General features: G+C 36.7%; 1 protein-coding gene across 1 annotated transcript in view; it reads right to left on the bottom strand.

Annotated features, from left to right (window-relative positions):
- Positions 1–12,327, bottom strand: part of LOC132554026 (protein Wnt-1-like) — a 61,846-nt gene extending 49,519 nt beyond the window's left edge. Inside the window, exon 1 of the mRNA XM_060218323.1 lies at positions 12,236–12,327. Coding sequence (XP_060074306.1) covers positions 12,236–12,327 — 92 coding nt within the window. The remainder of the gene's footprint in view (positions 1–12,235) is intronic.
- Positions 12,328–22,026: the final 9,699 nt, after the last annotated feature.

The raw sequence follows: 22,026 nt of genomic DNA on the forward strand, positions 1-22,026 counted from the left end.
AAGATGATTGCCAACCTTGTATCATGGAAGAGACGATGATTGCCAACCTTGTATCATGGAAGATGATTACCAACCTTGTATCATGGAAGATGATTGCCAACCTTGTATCATGGAAGAGACGATGATTGCCAACCTTGTATCATGGAAGATGATTGCCAACCTTGTATCATGGAAGAGACGATGATTGCCAACCTTGTATCATGGAAGATGATTACCAACCTTGTATCATGGAAGATGATTACCAACCTTGTATCATGGAAGATGATTACCAACCTTGTATCATGGAAGATGATTGCCAACCTTGTATCATGGAAGATGATTGCCAACCTTGTATCATGGAAGAGACGATGATTGCCAACCTTGTATCATGGAAGATGATTGCCAACCTTGTATCATGGAAGAGACGATGATTGCCAACCTTGTATCATGGAAGATGATTACCAACCTTGTATCATGGAAGATGATTACCAACCTTGTATCATGGAAGATGATTACCAACCTTGTATCATGGAAGATGATTGCCAACCTTGTATCATGGAAGATGATTGCCAACCTTGTATCATGGAAGAGACGATGATTGCCAACCTTGTATCATGGAAGATGATTGCCAACCTTGTATCATGGAAGAGACGATGATTGCCAACCTTGTATCATGGAAGATGATTACCAACCTTGTATCATGGAAGATGATTACCAACCTTGTATCATGGAAGATGATTACCAACCTTGTATCATGGAAGAGACGATGATTGCCAACCTTGTATCATGGAAGAGAAGATGATTGCCAACCTTGTATCATGGAAGATGATTACCAACCTTGTATCATGGAAGAGACGATGATTGCCAACCTTGTATCATGGAAGAGAAGATGATTGCCAACCTTGTATCATGGAAGATGATTACCAACCTTGTATCATGGAAGAGACGATGATTGCCAACCTTGTATCATGGAAGATGATTGCCAACCTTGTATCATGGAAGATGATTACCAACCTTGTATCATGGAAGAGAAGATGATTACCAACCTTGTATCATGGAAGATGATTGCCAACCTTGTATCATGGAAGATGATTACCAACCTTGTATCATGGAAGAGAAGATGATTACCAACCTTGTATCATGGAAGAGAAGATGATTACCAACCTTGTATCATGGAAGAGACGATGATTGCCAACCTTGTATCATGGAAGATGATTACTAACCTTGTATCAGATGATTACCAACCTTGTATCATGGCAGAGACGATGATTACCAACCTTGTATCATGGAAGATAATTGCCAACCTTGTATCATGGAAGATAATTGCCAACCTTGTATCATGGAAGATAATTACCAACCTTGTATCATGGAAGATGATTACCAACCTTGTATCATGGAAGAGACGATGATTGCCAACCTTGTATCATGGAAGATGATTGCCAACCTTGTATCATGGAAGATGATTACCAACCTTGTATCATGGAAGATGATTACCAACCTTGTATCATGGAAGAGACGATGATTGCCAACCTTGTATCATGGAAGATGATTACCAACCTTGTATCATGGAAGATGATTGCCAACCTTGTATCATGGAAGATAATTACCAACCTTGTATCATGGAAGATGATTACCAACCTTGTATCATGGAAGATGATTACCAACCTTGTATCATGGAAGAGAAGATGATTACCAACCTTGTATCATGGAAGAGAAGATGATTACCAACCTTGTATCATGGAAGAGACGATGATTGCCAACCTTGTATCATGGAAGATGATTACCAACCTTGTATCATGGAAGATGATTGCCAACCTTGTATCATGGAAGATAATTACCAACCTTGTATCATGGAAGAGACGATGATTGCCAACCTTGTATCATGGAAGATGATTACCAACCTTGTATCATGGAAGAGACGATGATTGCCAACCTTGTATCATGGAAGATGATTACCAACCTTGTATCATGGAAGAGACGATGATTGCCAACCTTGTATCATGGAAGATGATTACCAACCTTGTATCATGGAAGATGATTGCCAACCTTGTATCATGGAAGATGATTACTAACCTTGTATCATGGAAGAGACGATGATTGCCAACCTTGTATCATGGAAGATGATTACCAACCTTGTATCATGGAAGAGACGATGATTGCCAACCTTGTATCATGGAAGATGATTACCAACCTTGTATCATGGAAGAGACGATGATTGCCAACCTTGTATCATGGAAGATGATTACCAACCTTGTATCATGGAAGAGACGATGATTGCCAACCTTGTATCATGGAAGATGATTACCAACCTTGTATCATGGAAGATGATTGCCAACCTTGTATCATGGAAGATGATTACTAACCTTGTATCATGGAAGATGATTACCAACCTTGTATCATGGAAGAGACGATGATTACCAACCTTGTATCATGGAAGATGATTGCCAACCTTGTATCATGGAAGATGATTGCCAACCTTGTATCATGGAAGATGATTACCAACCTTGTATCATGGAAGAGACGATGATTGCCAACCTTGTATCATGGAAGATGATTACCAACCTTGTATCATGGAAGATGATTACCAACCTTGTATCATGGAAGATGATTACCAACCTTGTATCATGGAAGAGAAGATGATTACCAACCTTGTATCATGGAAGAGAAGATGATTACCAACCTTGTATCATGGAAGAGACGATGATTGCCAACCTTGTATCATGGAAGATGATTACCAACCTTGTATCATGGAAGATGATTGCCAACCTTGTATCATGGAAGATAATTACTAACCTTGTATCATGGAAGATGGTTACCAACCTTGTATCATGGAAGATGATTACCAACCTTGTATCATGGAAGATGATTGCCAACCTTGTATCATGGAAGAGACGATGATTGCCAACCTTGTATCATGGAAGATGGTTACCAACCTTGTATCATGGAAGATGATTACTAACCTTGTATCATGGAAGATGATTACTAACCTTGTATCATGGAAGATAATTGCCAACCTTGTATCATGGAAGAGACGATGATTACCAACCTTGTATCATGGAAGATGATTGCCAACCTTGTATCATGGAAGAGACGATGATTACCAACCTTGTATCATGGAAGATGATTGCCAACCTTGTATCATGGAAGATGATTACCAACCTTGTATCATGGAAGAGACGATGATTGCCAACCTTGTATCATGGAAGATGGTTACCAACCTTGTATCATGGAAGATGATTACCAACCTTGTATCATGGAAGATGATTGCCAACCTTGTATCATGGAAGAGACGATGATTGCCAACCTTGTATCATGGAAGATGGTTACCAACCTTGTATCATGGAAGATGATTACCAACCTTGTATCATGGAAGAGACGATGATTGCCAACCTTGTATCATGGAAGAGACGATGATTGCCAACCTTGTATCATGGAAGAGACAATGATTGCCAACCTTGTATCATGGAAGATGATTACCAACCTTGTATCATGGAAGATGATTACTAACCTTGTATCATGGAAGAGACGATGATTGCCAACCTTGTATCATGGAAGATGATTACCAACCTTGTATCATGGAAGATGATTACTAACCTTGTATCATGGAAGAGACGATGATTGCCAACCTTGTATCATGGAAGATGATTACTAACCTTGTATCATGGAAGAGACGATGATTACCAACCTTGTATCATGGAAGATGATTACTAACCTTGTATCATGGAAGAGACGATGATTACCAACCTTGTATCATGGAAGAGACGATGATTGCCAACCTTGTATCATGGAAGAGACGATGATTACCAACCTTGTATCATGGAAGAGACGATGATTGCCAACCTTGTATCATGGAAGATGGTTACCAACCTTGTATCATGGAAGATGGTTGCCAACCTTGTATCATGGAAGATGGTTACCAACCTTGTATCATGGAAGATGATTACTAACCTTGTATCATGGAAGATGATTACTAACCTTGTATCATGGAAGATAATTGCCAACCTTGTATCATGGAAGAGACGATGATTGCCAACCTTGTATCATGGAAGATGATTACCAACCTTGTATCATGGAAGAGACGATGATTGCCAACCTTGTATCATGGAAGATGATTACTAACCTTGTATCATGGAAGATGATTACCAACCTTGTATCATGGAAGATAATTGCCAACCTTGTATCATGGAAGAGACGATGATTGCCAACCTTGTATCATGGAAGATGATTACCAACCTTGTATCATGGAAGAGACGATGATTGCCAACCTTGTATCATGGAAGATGATTACCAACCTTGTATCATGGAAGAGACGATGATTGCCAACCTTGTATCATGGAAGATGATTACCAACCTTGTATCATGGAAGAGACGATGATTACCAACCTTGTATCATGGAAGATGATTGCCAACCTTGTATCATGGAAGATGATTGCCAACCTTGTATCATGGAAGATAATTGCCAACCTTGTATCATGGAAGAGACGATGATTGCCAACCTTGTATCATGGAAGATGATTGCCAACCTTGTATCATGGAAGATAATTGCCAACCTTGTATCATGGAAGATAATTGCCAACCTTGTATCATGGAAGAGACGATGATTGCCAACCTTGTATCATGGAAGAGACGATGATTGCCAACCTTGTATCATGGAAGAGACGATGATTGCCAACCTTGTATCATGGAAGATGATTGCCAACCTTGTATCATGGAAGAGACGATGATTGCCAACCTTGTATCATGGAAGAGACGATGATTGCCAACCTTGTATCATGGAAGAGACGATGATTGCCAACCTTGTATCATGGAAGATGATTGCCAACCTTGTATCATGGAAGATGATTACCAACCTTGTATCATGGCAGATGATCGCCAACCTTGTATCATGGAAGATGATCGCCAACCTTGTATCATGGACAGACAGTTTTTGCCTGCCCTTTATGATTGGACAGACAGTGATTGCCAGCCCTTTATGATAGGACAGACGGTGACTGACAACCCTTTAGGATAGGACAGACGGTGACTGGCAACCCTTTAGGATAGGACAGACGGTGACTGATAACCCTCTATGATAGGACAGACGGTGACTGACAACCCTTTATGATAGGACAGACAATGACTGAGAACCCTTTAGGATAGGACAGACAATGACTGACAACCCTCTATGATAGGACAGATGATGACTGACAACCCTTTAGGATAGAACAGACGGTGACTGACAACCCCCTATGATAGGACAGACGGTGACTGACAACCCTTTATGATAGGACAGACGGTGACTGATAACCCTTTATGATAGGACAGACAATGACTGACAACCCTTTAGGATAGGACAGACGGTGACTGACAACCCTTTAGAATAGGACAGACGATGACTGACAACCCTTTATGATAGGACAGACGGTGACTGACAACCCTTTAGGATAGGACAGACAATGACTGACAACCCTTTATGATAGGACAGACGGTGACTGACAACTCTTTATGATAGGACAGACAATGACTGATAACCCTTTATGATAGGACAGACAATGACTGACAACCCTCTATGATAGGACAGACGGTGACGGACAACCCTTTATGATAGGACAGACGGTGACTGATAACCCTTTATGATAGGACAGACAATGACTGACAACCCTTTAGGATAGGACAGACGGTGACTGACAACCCTTTAGAATAGGACAGACGATGACTGACAACCCTTTATGATAGGACAGACGGTGACTGACAACCCTTTAGGATAGGACAGACGATGACTGACAACCCTTTATGATAGGACAGACGGTGACTGACAACCCTTTATGATAGGACAGATGATGACTGACAACCCTTTAGGATAGGACAGACGGTGACTGACAACCCTCTATGATAGGACAGATGATGACTGGCAACCCTTTATGATAGGACAGACGATGACTGACAACCCTTTATGATAGGACAGACAATGACTGACAACCCTTTATGATAGGACAGACGGTGACTGACAACCCTTTATGATAGGACAGACAATGACTGATAACCCTTTATGATAGGACAGACAATGACTGACAACCCTCTATGATAGGACAGACGGTGACGGACAACCCTTTATGATAGGACAGACGGTGACTGATAACCCTTTAGGATAGGACAGACGATGACTGACAACCCTTTATGATAGGACAGACAGTGACTGACAACCCTTTAGGATAGGACAGACGGTGACTGACAACCCTTTAGGATAGGACAGACGGTGATTGCCAGCCCTATATAACTGGAAGGGCGCGGATTGCCAACCCAGTATAATTGGAAAGGTGTTGATTGTAAACCTTGTCTTGTAAGAGAGCGCTGTTTGCCAACCCTGTTTAATGGAGAAGACGAAGTTTGCCGACATTTTATACTGGAATAACAAGATATCAGGTCTCTGCGCAATGATATTGATACATCAACTTAGTCATGCCAAATTGCGTTGAAAATTTGAACTCCACTAATACCGTGCGTACATGTAACTCTTTTATCACACTTGCCGTGGGTGTATTCCATCACAAAAGTCAGGGGCAGCGCTACCCATATGGAAATAGTAACATGATGCACTCTTGCACGCTATGTTACTCTCGCTATGTCGACCTGATCCTGTAAGGCAGGTTCTGTAATCGTAAACTTTGGTAAACCTTTTGAAGGTTGTCTGCGGAAATTAGTTATCCGTTTGTTAAAGTCATAATCCGTGCTGAACGCTACAGGCACCATTACACTATGTCATGCCCCATTCTTCATCCCTCTCGGCTCCTGATGGGATACAAGAGAATAAGTCCGTAAATAATAGAACATGGAACCAAGATAGGCACATTGTAGATGAAATGACATCCGTCTTCCAAATTGAACGATGAGATATTCAATTGATGTACTTGTCACAATGCGGTTGGTCCTTTCATCCCCCTCCACACACACGCGCCCCTTAGAAGCACAAGAAGATGTGTTGTAGTAAATGAGGAGAACTAGTGTCCTGTCACTCGCAATGCCTTTGGTTGGTTGGTTGGTTGGTCGGTCGGTCGGTCGGCTGGTTGGTTGGATGGTCGGTCGGCTGGTTGGTTGGTCGGTCGGTTGGTTGGATGGTCGGTCGGCTGGTTGGTTGGTTAAAGGTTTTCCGTCTCCTTCCGTGTCCAGGTATCGTCTCATCGACGAACGTCGGTGTTCTGGAGACGTTCGCAGTGCCTAATATCTTACCGCTAAAATAATTCACAATTTGACGTCCTTCAGTGTTAAACTCACACTAAGTTATCGTTACCTAGGTTTTATTAATAGTTACACTGTTCATTCTTATTCTACCAATCTGATCTAATAAATCTTCCGATAAATATTTACTCAGTTGTGATTGGCTATTACCTGATCACGTGTGTGTCCATTCTATCGATTATCGAATTTTGCTAAATGAATATTTAATCCTGTGAAACTTGAAAAGGAGACATCGATTTGTCATCGAAAATATGGTAATTTGTTTTTTTAATAATAACAACATTACATAACTACAATAAAAACTATTGTTAAATTTCATCAACTAAACCCCAGTCTTGTACAAGATGTTAAACTGTTATTATATAACAGTTGTCTGGTTCTTTTTTCATAACATCTGGCCATGTCAGGGCCAACCAGAGACCATAATATATGGGATAATTTATGTTTTAAAACGTATTAAGGTTAATTAAGAGGTTTTGGGACATGGAAATTTATACAGGTAACCGGTATTGTTTTAATCAATTGTCATTGACACGGACGTTCGGTGTTATTTTTACTATCCGATCATCTTTACACCACCCCTGCGGTAAATGTACTTTGTACCAGTTCTGTGGCAAACATTCGTTCTCTAACTTTATGATAAACTTACATACATTGTATTATGTAAACCGGAGTGTGAGCAAATCTTAAAATAAACACGACTGTTTTTGTCGAACAGTTACCGCAGATTTTTAAATCTTGGTTGGGTCACATAGAACATCCCATCTCTATCACCCATAAATCCAGGCCTTTGGAATTGACTAAGAGAAAAATCATTTGAGTAAAAACGCCTGTGCGTTTCTAGCTGCCTGCAGGTCGTTAGAATCTGTATCCGTTTGTGTCCTCTCAGATGTTGCATGTATTCACGGAGTTTCGTAAATTATACTATTTGTACTTGGCCAATATACAAACCAGTTAAACATGTAACACATGCAATGATCTTTGAATTTTAAATTTGTTATTTTTTATTTACTCAATGAAGTGAAGAAATAAGGCGAAAAGACGATGCACAAACACAAGTCTTTTTAGATCTTTTCACATCAAAGGATGCGGTCTTCCTTGATCTTCGAGCAAAATATCACTAAACCCGAGCACGCGAGGCAATGAAAGCCTGGCGCATGGCGCAATGTTAAAGAGAAATTCCTTTTATCAACACCACAGAATAAATGATTGTTTTACAAGTAAATCAAGATAGTGTTATAAAGTCTTCACAACTACGATCATCAATGAAACCATTACATCCATGGCTCCAGCCTTACCAGTTTGCTGCGCAATTTTCTTTTTACAAGAAATGTTCATGTTTGTAAGGGCGACACAACATACAGAAAATATAACACGTCAGGTGTCTTTTTACGTTCATTTTGAAAATATTTAATAGGGACTTGTCAACATTGGACCGTTTCTGTGTTTCTAAACTTTCGTTGTTGTCTTGGACGAAGTCGCCACTGTTCGGACCGACATCATCAAACACACTTTGTTAACTGCTTTCCATATCTTCATATTGTGGTTAAAAAATTTATGGATTTTAATATCACCAATAAAACATGTTGGATTATTTAATGTGTGTTTCCGTGGGTTTTACAGTGTGTACATTCTCTCAAGAAGTGCTAGTAAATCTAAAGGAAATAAAGATTGGAAATATTACTGTGCTAACTGGAACTAGGAAATATGATATTAATTATTTCTCATAACTGGGAGCATTCGTTTATTATAAACGATCACGTCTGTGTCCATATATCGTTGAACAGCCGGTGTGCAGTTCACTAATGTTGATCGCTGACAACTCGGACTAAAACGTATTTGGACGCCGAGGCTCATAATCTACAGTAAGTATAGCATACAATATTACCCCAATCCGTCTTGAAACTGAATATCCCTTCAGTACTAAACATGAAAGACAGTTTACTCAAAGTGATTAGCCGGACCAGATAGTGTCTGAGAGAGGGGCCCCTGACACGCCCTTCTATGTGTCATTTGGTCCTGTAGAGCGCACCCGGAGTTATAAATCTTCCTGTACGATTTGTACCATGTATATAGGAGATAGGGTTATCATTCAACTATTACACCTTCAAGTAATTCCTTAATAAAAAAAAGATATTTTTATGACCTGGCATTTTAAAGTTGGTTTTAATGATACGCAAAAAATGGAAATAATTGACAAGTGGTTTTGTCCTGGTTATATAGATAATCTTAAAAAATGGGTAGATATTTGTCACAGATACTGAAATGTTAGAATGGATACATGACTTACGTGGCAGTAGTTTTATCTGTTGATCTAGACGAGGCCAGGCCGAGAAAACACATTAACAGGGTAACCGACTAATTAATAGACAAGGGTAAAAAGATAGAGGTGATCATGATAAACCGCCTAGTCATCCGTACTTCTCAATGAATTATTGTCAAAAGACATCCCCGGTCTTAATGAATTACTGTACACGTTACGGCTTATGTCACTGGCCGGGTAGATTTGTTTAAGTTTTAACAACAATTTTAACTTATTTTGGTGGGTTACTGAATCTATCAAAATATACACGGGTTATTGACTCTAAAACAATATAGACAGGTTATTGACTCTAAAACAATATAGACAGGTTATTGACTCTAAAACAATATAGACGGGTTATTGACTCTAATGCAATATAAACGGTTTTTTTTATTTTAACAAAATATGGAAGTTTGACTCGGACAAATTATAGAAATTTGACTCTATCAAAACAAAGATGGGTTATTGATTCTAACAAAATATACATGGGTTATTGACTTTAACAAAATATAGACGGGTTATTGACTTAAACAAAATATAGACGGGTTATTGACTTTAACAAAATAGAGACGGGTTATTGACTTTAACAAAATATGGATGGGTTATTGACTTTAACAAAATATGGACGGGTTATTGACTTTAACAAAATATGGACGGGTTATTGACTTTAACAAAATATGGACGGGTTATTGACTTTAACAACATATGGACGGGTTATTGACTTTAATAAAATATGGACGGGTTATTGAATTTTTAAGATCAATGAATCAGTAAGTTGTTTATATTTTAACACAAATTGTTCACATGCTAATTTCATTTCACTTCTACCATGGAATTTTTGATGTCGTTGCGTATTGTGTAGTTATTTGAATTGTATCATTTGAAACTTGTTTCTTTGTTGACGGTAGTAAAAGGGAGCCAATTCACCTTAAATGTAATTAATTCAATTCACTTGTCTATTTTTCTAATTCGAATGAAAATATTCGTTTGCTTATGTATCATTTGTATGCTGTGTAAATTGTAGTTTTAAAAACCCTTTATACGCAATAATGATTTATGAAATGTACAGCTTTGTAAAATTCACTTTTTCAACTAATACGACAAGATCTGATTGTTTGAAATATTAAAGAAATTTCATTTTAACAAGTTTTGATAAGATTTGTTATGACAAAGAAAACATCACTTTATTTAATGTTGTTTCTGTCTGAATGCATGTGTTTAAACCTTCACTGCAATCTCGGTTCCCTTTCAATTTAAATTAAATTAAAATAACTGCATCAATGCCCGATTTAATTCAAGGACCTGTGTCCTATCTGACTCCTTAAGGGCAGACCTTATATCAAAACCCTTTCGCCCGGGTATGTAGGGTTGTTATCTACCGTAGTGCTAACTCGCCATTGATGGGTCCGGGTTATGCAGTACAACTGCCCCTTGGGTTTCAGCTTTAACTCTCAGTTAGTTTAATTTGTACTATTTTTATCAACACGTGACTTAGTACATAAACGATATATCATCTGGGATGCAGATGCTGGACTCGCTCTGTTAGTGATGACTGTGTGTTAAACTTAGATTTACCCTGTTATGAAGGGAATTAAATTCGGTTTCTTTTCAAGACAAAAAATACAAAACTAACAATTAAATGGGATTTGACTTTCATTTTTTGAGAATATTTTGAATTTCATTATCTCATGTATATTTCTATATATATATATTAATGTATAAATTTTCATGTTTTTATATGTTAATTTATTAATGAGAGTGTTATTATACCTGCTGATGCAATATATTGTAATAAAACTGTTTTACGCATATCATTTCATGGATGTACCTCAGTTTAGCTATGAATAAAAAGATGTAGAATATATATATTATCATTGTCACAGCTACCCCTGCCATTTTCAGTAACAGTTCGTTCTGTACTAGTAACCTAAATATTCCACTTTTTTTAAATTAAAGATATCACTTTAACCGTCGTTAATAAATTTTAGCAAACCGTCCTCATGCACGCCTTATCTTGTTGGTCTGATATGGAAATTAATAAATTCGATTTTGTCTGGAGGTCCTTGATAAGGATAAGAATCGTATTTCGTCAATTACTTTCCTCTCTACATGTGTGCGTAGGAAAGCGGCATTTTTTGTGAGCTACAATCAATTGATATATATTTGTTTTCTTTTAAACGTAGCGACAGAATCTGTCCAGCATTTTTACTGGTTGGGTATGGAAGATCGGTGCGTTGTATCTACTGGTATATATAGCTACCTATTGATTAGATAATCGATAATCGGCTATTGAATCTTACTCATTGGTCAATTTAACGGATTTATCTGATTAACATAATTAATACGAAAATTATCACTTCATCATTGGTAAATTTTGAATACAAAATGCAATTAAAATAATGATATATAGGTATTTTTCGGTATCATGGAGGAAATCACAGTAAATAGTTATATTAAAATGTATTTAATCATATGAGCCTATTATGTTGTAATAATGTATTGTTATCTTAAGTTTAATTTATGGTAAGGTAGTGTGTCGGTATGGTACCTAGTGTTGTCAGAATATTTCACAGTGCAATAACAAATATTATAATTTAGATATTAGTGAACATACATTGAATCTACGTATGTGTATGATAACACAAATATTACAAAATTTTATACAATATTTATACAATATAATATCATATTATACAAATTTTATCGTAATGTTATCAAATTAATTATTATCTTACTTACCACCACTTCGTGCCTTTCAGTTTCGTTTTCTTGCCTTGCCCAAAATGAAAAGCTGCTGTTAAAACTAAAAGAGATAAGAAAAGGTCTCGCATTTTATATCCCTGGTGTCCTCTTGCCAAGATGATGGTCAGTTTTGGCCTTACATATCGCTCTGTGGTCAACTCCGTTTGCGAGTCCGTCACGCGCAATGCTGACGTAATTGTCAGGTCATTGTTTTTTTGAGTTATGTAAATATTCCAGTGTTTACCGCTTCTGTTATTAGGAGCCTCAGGTGTTATAATAACAGGTGTTAATTCCTTGTCCAGCTTTAATCACTTCCGGTCAATCTTTCCGATTACCTGTGACGATTACATAAATACCTGACAAATATGAAACAATAAGGATGTCGGGGTATCTGTTGACGTAATTAACAAGCTGATAAGTCCCGGGGGGCCGGGCTAACACCACAGTAGTGTGTACTGACCCTACAGCGCTGAGATCTCGTCCTCCTCACACTTCGTTATCACTCACCCTCCAGTGTAAAATCGCACTATTTCACTGACAATTATCCAGCACTCTGCCCGACTGGTCGGATATTCAATAAAAAAATCAAAACTCTTTCATTTAAATTGCCAAATCATTACACTTAATGTAGAGACTGCTGTGGTGGGTTCTTTCCTCGGTTTTCGTCATAATATGAGAACATAACCCTGTTATACATTTGCTTGATAAAATCATATCTGTTTCTTTTTGAACTTAACAAAACACACACGTTTGGGTACACCACTATTCCACTGCCGTCAACCCCACGTGTTGTAACCGACAACTTTCACCGCGTGTTCTCTATATAAACACTTTCAACACCAATATTGTAGTGAATTTTTTCGGTAAACCACAACTATCGCATTTTTTTCTTTCCAAACTGATGCTGATGACATCATGGAAATTTATATACAACTTTGATAATGTTTAGCGACTGTCTAAACTCGCCATCGGGACGGTTCGAGCCGGGCCGTCACAGATACTTTAGGGCCGCCTTCCACCGAATGACTGACAGCCCACGGGGTTCGTCCGAGCAGTTATCGAATCAGGCGACCTCGGGAAAATCACCTTCCGCTACACATAGTCTGTCCACTTAGCTACCCAGGAAAGGCAATTCGCTTCAATCTCATATATAGTGACTGAAGAGCATTTCCGTAGAAAAGTATAGCTTTATATTTGTATATAATTGCTGTATGGTTGGCTGACTGTACCGGGGGTCGTCTGTATAAGCTTGCTAACGATAAGTTTTGATGAAAGTGTCTACACTGTACACAGCTTAACACTACCTTTAAGATCAATTAACTACTTTAATGTAGATCGAGGCATTCCGGGACATTCCAACCCGATCTGGACAAAAACACTCTGGAAAAAGAACGGAAAGTAGTGGTGATGTACACGCGTACCCGGTCCTTGTATCTCCCTGTCATCGATGTTGTGGTCAGGTGCTCTGGCATTGGTCCAAGATAGTGACCATATCGCTGTCATTATACAGTCGTCAAATTAAACCATTAAATTCATTTTTATGCCTTTGAATTCACGAATTATGGCCCCAAAACTATCACTTTCCGAAATTCTGATATACCTCCATCGACGAGCTAGACAACTTGGACGTGAGTGTAATTTGCGAAGACTGTCTAATTTGTTCCACAACCAAGGGAAGTCACATCAAAAAATCTGGACAATGAAACCACCTAATAGGTGCAAACTGCCCCACCATAAATCCACTGGACAATGGTCGAAAGGCTTGTCGATGACCGCTGGATTTAATTTCCAGACACCAACTCGGATTGAGCCATAAAGTTGGGTACATTATAATATCACTACATTCCCGGAGTCTCGAGGCTACCTAGATGTAGATTCCTCAAAAATACCTCAGAATTATCATATTTTCTACAATAAGGCTATTCGTAAACTAATGTATGAGATGCATATAATGTAAAGACATATATATATATATATAAACGAATGTGTGATTTTCTTAAAATGTTGTCAATTGATCGCCAACAGAGCGTTGAATTCATCACCATAACTTAGTACACAAGCGTGTTTCTTCCTCTCTTATCGAGGAGATATAGAAATAACTAAATATAGAACATCTTCTAATATGTGATATCTGACATTGTTTGGCAACGTAGAAATATATTCAATGTTAAAATAATTCCATTTTTATTTATGAAAAATAGATAAAAAAAACACCACCATCAGATATCTGGCATGGTTTTATAGATTGAATCTAAACACACTTATCTCAACACACCATGTAACATTATACATATTAATAGTTTAGTTTTCATTCATTTGAAATAGAAAATGCATTATTTTTCAAACATACTTACTATTTTTTTCAAACATGGTGTTCTATTTTATGACTATGAAATGTGAAGTCATTGTGATGCTAAGATATAGTTGAAGGAAACACGCTGTATACAACATCAGCGGGGTAGAACTTTTCCCGAGATTTCCACCGGGTAATTGCAGCATTTTTGTCTGATTGTATAATAAATAAATTTAATTAACATATATTTCTTACTCAAGTTGATAGCCTTGGTTTACTCTCGTACAAAATTGTCCAGTTTTCGAGAAAGTTGGACTCCTAATTCAAATTAGGACACACAATGATGACACAATAGTTTTGTACTGTATCCAGATCTTGGTGTAGTTTTCCAAACGAATTGTTGTTTTCCCCATGGAAAATTTCCTGTAAAAACACTCAACCGAATAAAAACCGTGCTTTTCAGTTGTAGTGTAAAAACGGTTTCAGCGTTATTTAAATTTCCATTCCAATAGAAAGTAGAGACGCTTCGATATTCCTAAGGTTTGTTTGAATTCAAATTTTCCTTTGGTCAATCCAATCCATTATAATTGCATTCTAACTACCTATTCGGTCTTCTGTCCTCGAACTTCTCGTGTCGTGACACTTTCTTCCTCTCTCCGATTGAAACAGATATGTCTTTAGTACCAGAATTGCTGTAATTTGTACTTAGTACCCTAAGCTTTCAGCGTATCCCAGTAAGTAGCGCCACAAACAGTACATACCACTATAGACAGATCCAATGTCATATCCGTGACCCGTGGACAGGCCTCACAATTATTCCCTGCCAAAATATATCTTTAACCTGTCCTTAACGATATCCCTTACCTTAAATCTCACACAATTCAAATCAATACAAAACAAAAAACTAGTTGAAACAGAAACTCTGATATTATTAGCAATACAACAAGTGTAATAGAACGCATGTTTTATGTCACAGGTAAACAATGCGTTAAAAAGAAAATTTTACATTTCTTTGTGTATTGTAGCGAAAATTTATTTTCTAAAATATGCATATCAGATTTAGAATTAGGAAAAAAATAATTAATCTTGTTTATGCTTAATTAAATTTCAGTCAGTTCTACACAATACATAATACAGTCGTGCTTGTTTCCATTTTAATTGATTTTTAATTTTTCTATTTCAGTTGTTTGATAAGTCAAGTATTTCAATTCTGTCTGTCAATCGTTTAGTTTGGGTTGACGGGCGTGAGTTCCGCTGTCGGGGCGCTATCAATCTCCCCTTAATATGATACCAACCTTTCACCCTGTCTCATTGTCTGAAATAATACCAAGACTAGTTAGCTTATCATGGCATAATTTTTTCTTGAGTTTTCTGTAAGAAATATCTAATTATTTATCTGATCAAGGATATCCTTTTCAAATTATTTCGAATTTTGAAAACATTTTTGTTGGGAAATGTAGGCGAAAATATACTGATATTTATTATTAAATATGTAATCTTTTATCTACAATTTTTTTATGAAGTAAGAAAATACGTAATTAAGGCATAGATTAATAAAGTGCTAATGACGGGAAAAGTATGTATATATAATTATATAATTATTGATGACTGAGAAAAAGTGCACACAATTTAATTGTCGTGTTTGTTACCTTGAAGATTCAGCAATTAATTTACAAAGTACCTAATTATGATACGGAACTCTTTATGACAATGAGAATTGAATTATGGACGTTTTTGTTAGGCTATAAAAAAGGTTTTAACTGTCCTGTAGATCAAAAAATGAAAATCTCCATGATTTCCCGAACTGTTATTCAACATTGTCTAACTCATCACAAAAGTAGTTAAGCTTGTCGTATGTTGATTTCCAAACTTGTCTGCCGTTGATTGTAGGTTGACTTATCTGATCACGGGAGATAACCCCTTGATAGGTCATCACGTGACACTTGACAAAAATTAAAAACACCAGCCTAGGACATGCTCTAGGGCCAGACTTCGTAGTGAGTATCCGAATAACGGTAGCCCGTATTTCTGAGTGTTAAAATAGAATCTCGTAAATCCGGACTACATTAATAACGTATTAAAAGACCTATTTATCCGAATATTCCCCGAAATCTCGTTCTGACTTGACACTCATTTATCCGGACTAAAGTTTCCGGTTTTACACCAGCTTTTATTTCCTGGAGGAAGCTTCTCTGGTCTATGTCAATTTGGACTAAAATCTAATGTAAGTTTTTCCGCCTTAAAATAAACTTTATGAAAATGTCAGAAACCTGCTTAAAAACACAAACATGACGTCATGACAAACCATGATGAAAAGGTCAATGTTTCATCTCTACATTATGACAATACAAATCATAATATATAGCCAAGTGCAATGAGAAAACATAAAAATAAAAACTAAATGCAAATACCAATTTGTTTACTGGCCATTGATACTAATCTCAAATGACTCTTCGGGTTTATTTCAAGCCGGCAATTTGATGACATCATCTTTAGTTTGACGTCATTATACACATTCGACGAATAAACAAAGTATGACAATCGTATGACGTCAATGATCGATTTTTTTCTGTATCATGGCAGTGGTATTACGTCATTATTAATGTTTGGTCGCAATATGATGTTTGCCTGCAACTGTGTTATTTATATCAGCTATAAATGCCATAACTATATTAGTCAATGTCTGTACTTATGTTGTGTTATAACTTGACAGAGTAACCCGTTAAGATGGAACAGTCGGTCTGACGATGAGACCTCGATATGTGTACTCACAATAATGTAATCAGAAGAGGCACGAGCTGGGTGTCATTTATGATACATTAAATCACACTTCTATCTAGCTAGTTATATAGCGCCATCGTCATACAAATGTATATACCTCTGTACCATGACAATATGTTACGTCACAGCTGGTGTTTTAGAAATGTATCTCTGTATTGTGATTGTTTACGTTCAGTATGCCAGAGAACACAAGCGGAAAAATCGGCGTTATCACTATGTAGTAAAATATAAAAAAAGACCCACTCCACCTAGCGCTATTAGTCATCCCGAACTAACGAGGAAAAAAAACAAAAAAAAAATATGTATAAATAAAAGAAAAAGAAGAATGTATTGATGTATTGAAATGTTCGTGACAGCCATGTTACATACTTTAAAACAAAAACAAGCATTCTTGGTTAGAACCGGAAATTTCCGTGTCGTCTGAACCGTTAAAACGACGAACACCAAGTTTGACGGAATCAATTAATCTTGTTAATTTCAAGGTAAATATATATATTTTGATCACTGCACATTGAAGTGAATGTTCGCTGCGATCCTATTACAGATCGCTCTCGACAAAAATTAAAAAAAAAAGAATGCAGTAGCGTCGGCTACTGTGGACGATAGGAAAACACGGATTTTTGTCAAATTATTGTTTCTTTCTCTTCACCCAACTGCGATTTATCTAATCAATTATTATCACCATAAAAGTGACAGCAATATTTTTATGGTCCCAAAAGTTTCTAATTTATGCCATTTTAACTCCGATCGAAATGATCCGCGTCACTTACACAAAATATACGTATTTCTTGCATTCTTCTACCAACTTCAAGTCTGCAGAATTTATTTTTTCTCTTTCTTTTTAAGTGTGTGTGTTATTAATGGACAAAATAAACTCAATTTTATAAATCGTTTTATTTATGATATAAAAAGTTAAGCATCTTCAGATAAAAACATAGGTGTCGGCGAATCTATATTCTGTTGTATTTGTTGTCAAGACGGTTGCTAGCTAACGACCCTGATAAGAAAATATATAACAACCCGCGGAAAAAAATTCTGTCATCTACGTTACTCCCACGTAAAAAAGTTACTTTTTCAGGTACTGCGGAAATTTTTGTGGTAAAATTTAGGTAAAACATTTTGTAAATATATGAATTTTTCAGCAACAGTAAGATCATATTAGCCACATTGTGTCTCTGGATATATTGATAAATACTCGCAATATTGCTGTGACGTCATAAGATAAACTAACCACTTAACCGTAGGAATTACGTCACAACTACCTGTATACATGTTAGCTTAAGGTTTCACGCAAGATATCAAAATAGTAAAACATACTCAAATATTGTGTCAATCGTTGCATTGATGTTGACTTAGAGTAGGCTAAGGAGTCATTGATAAACATGGAGTTTCCGCCATCAAATTGTTTCGTAACTGTATCGTGTTTGAGTCTATGTTTATTTAAAAGGCACATATTACAATGTTCAGGTGTTGAAACTGATTGAATGAGTTTGTGTGATGTCATCAAAACAATTTCCGCTGAAGGTTAAGAAGGTCACACGTGAACAAATTGTCTTATTGTATCAAACCATTATCTAGCAATTCACAACGGGAGACAACTCTTTGAAGATCGACTGCAACGTTTACGTTAAATAGGAATGAAGGTTACCATGGTCCCCTATATATACCAAAGTAACAGAAGGAATGCGTACGTGCTTGATGATAAGGGTTTAGCGAGTGAACTTAAAAGGACAGGATGCTTATACGTTTATAAAGAAAATATGCCTTAAATGCAGATTGATATCGACAGTAAAATGCACGTGAGCACTTTAACGTCACGTACAACTGTAGGACAATGTAGCTGTGCGAAATTACTCATTAAAACACAATACAAAACTTTTCTAAATATTGAAAAACAAACTTTTCGATGATTTGACCTTTGACCATTCATTATCTGAAACACATTCAGTATATCCCCCTCGTTCTCTAAAGATTGAGACACATACATGTACCTACTTATCTGAAGACTATAATACAGGCATATTTCTCTTTTATCTGAAGAAACGCTTATTTCCTTAATCTTAAGGTTGGGACTCACAAATATCTCTTTTATCTCAAGAATTAGACACATTTCTCCTTTATCTAAATAACGAGGCTTATATTTCATTTTACTAAAGAGCAGGGTGTACACCTCTTTATCTAGAGAGTTGGACGAGAATGGGACACATATTTTCTTTATATGAAGATTGGAACAAAAATCTCTTTTTTATAGGAAATAGGACACATATCTCTTTTATCTAAAAAATGGGACATTTTCGCGTTTAAATAAAGGATAGGAAACATATCTCACTTATCTAAAAGGCGGGACATAACTCTCTTTATCTAGAGACGGGACATATATCTCTTTATCTAAATAATTGGACATATATCATCTTTATCTAAATAATGGGACACATATCTCTTTATCTAAATAATTGGACATATATCATCTTTATCTAAATAATGGGACACATATCTCTTTATCTATATAATGGGACATATATCATCTTTATCTAGAGAATGGGACACATATCTCTTTTACTAGAGAATGGGACACATATCTCTTTCTTTATTTAATGGGACACATATCTCTTTATCTATATAATGGGACACGTATATCTTTATCTAAATAATTGGACATATATCATCTTTATCTAGAGAATGGGACACATATCTCTTTAACTAGAGAATGGGATACATATCTCTTTATCTAGAGAATGGGACACATATCTCTTTATCTAAATTATTGGACATATATCATCTTTATCTAAATAATGGGACACATATCTCTTTATCTAGAGAATGGGACACATATCTCTTTATCTAAATAATGGGACACATATCTCCTTTATCTAGAGAATGGGACACATATCATCTTTATCTAGAGAATGGGACACATATCTCTTTATCTAGAGAATGACATCCAATCCTCCTTTCTCTGAAGATATTGAAACATATTTATTTTATGTAGAAAATGGAACATATACATGTATCTTCTTTAAATAGACGATTGGGTAAAAATTTACCCAATTTAAGGGATGGGACACGTACTTTATATTTCTCGCACCTCAGTCAGGGATATCTCACGTAATACCCCATCCTAGATTTTTCTATCTCGTCCGATCTGTCTAACACCCTAACGTGCGTTTTTACGGATTTTTTTAGGTGTATTCATCCGCGTGTAGGTGGCACCTACACACGTACATTTCAACAAAAAACGTAGGTTATGTCGTTAAAATTTCAACGATATTCTATTTAATGAATCATATTTAAGATAAAATTGAAAATCATCACTGTAAAATGTGTTGTATGTTTTTGTAAGTGTGGCCTACATTGTTTACGCGGCACTATCCAAACATTGTTTAAAAGTAAAGAGGCTGGGTGGGTAGTTTGAGGCTCCCACTGGACACGCCAAATTCTGATGAAATATTGAATAATTTTCAGAGTAGTAGGTGCAAGAAAAAAACATCTGTTTCCTGTATCTAAAAAGAGGGGACACTTATCTAATTAATCTAGAAATGGGTCATTGATCTAATTTATCTAGAAATGGGACACTGATTTAATTCATCTGGAAAAGGGACAAATATCTGCTTTCTCTAATATGACACATATATACAAGTTGGTACGGGTATTGCCTAGCAAAATAACACATTTTTGAAAATGGAAGCCAAGGATATTAAAAACAATGATACGTACAATGAAGGGTTTGTAATGATAATTTTCGTTCGTATCTAGTCCTTCACTGAACGAGGGATTTTTTAAAAATAAGAAATCAATTATACAGTGTTAAAATACTAGCAGACTTAGGGACGTGTACCATACATTATTGTCAGTCTCTCTCTCTCTCTCTCTCCCTCCTCACCCCCCCTCTCTCTCTCTTCTCTCTCTCTCTCTCTCTCTCTCTCTCTCTCTCTCTCTCTCTCTCTCTCTCTCTCTCTCTCTCTCTCTCTCTCTCTCTCTCTCCCCCCTCTCTCTGTGTATCTCTCTCTTTCTTTCTTTCTCTCTCTCTTCGCACAATAATTGTATTTAAAGATGTCGTCTTGTCTTGTTAATATGTATTTTGTCAATATTTATAGGAAAGGGCTTCATATAAGTTAAAAAACTTGTGTCCAATCCTACATGTATATTTGATACCAATAAAACAGGTTAAAATCAAATTGTCAGTCAGGAAACATTTAGACAGGTGTCATGGCACGAGCTATGTTGGTCAATACAGGTAGGTAATGTCACGTTTCTAAATAATGACAAAGTTATCACTAGAACTAGAAGACATCGAACATTGGACATGTCCACCGTCATACGATTTCCCTGTGTTAAAGATGTAACGACAATAACATAATAATATTATTTAATCATCCTTCTTTCTCGAAACCCTGCGCTGTTTCTCTATCAGACGTCGACGGAAATCGTGACATGTAAACACCATATATTCGGGAAGCAGGGTAATAACTGACCAGGAATGTAAAATTCTCTATAAGGTTGTAGAAATCGACAACATTATCATACAATTCAATGAAAAGATTTCATGTCGGTTTCGTCGTGAAATGATCGCGGTAAGCGGCAAATATAACAATGTATATTGAAGGATATTGCAAGGTCTGTGCAACCTTTTCTATAAACTCTTCGATATATTTAGTCTCTCATGGAAACAAAAACAGATCAGCTAGCAGAGGGGTACAGTTTGTTCCAGTATGCT

Source organism: Ylistrum balloti, unplaced genomic scaffold, assembly GCF_031769215.1.
Source record: "Ylistrum balloti isolate Yb309-2 unplaced genomic scaffold, AGI_CSIRO_Ybal_v1 Utg370370, whole genome shotgun sequence".
NCBI classification, from domain to species: domain Eukaryota; kingdom Metazoa; phylum Mollusca; class Bivalvia; order Pectinida; family Pectinidae; genus Ylistrum; species Ylistrum balloti.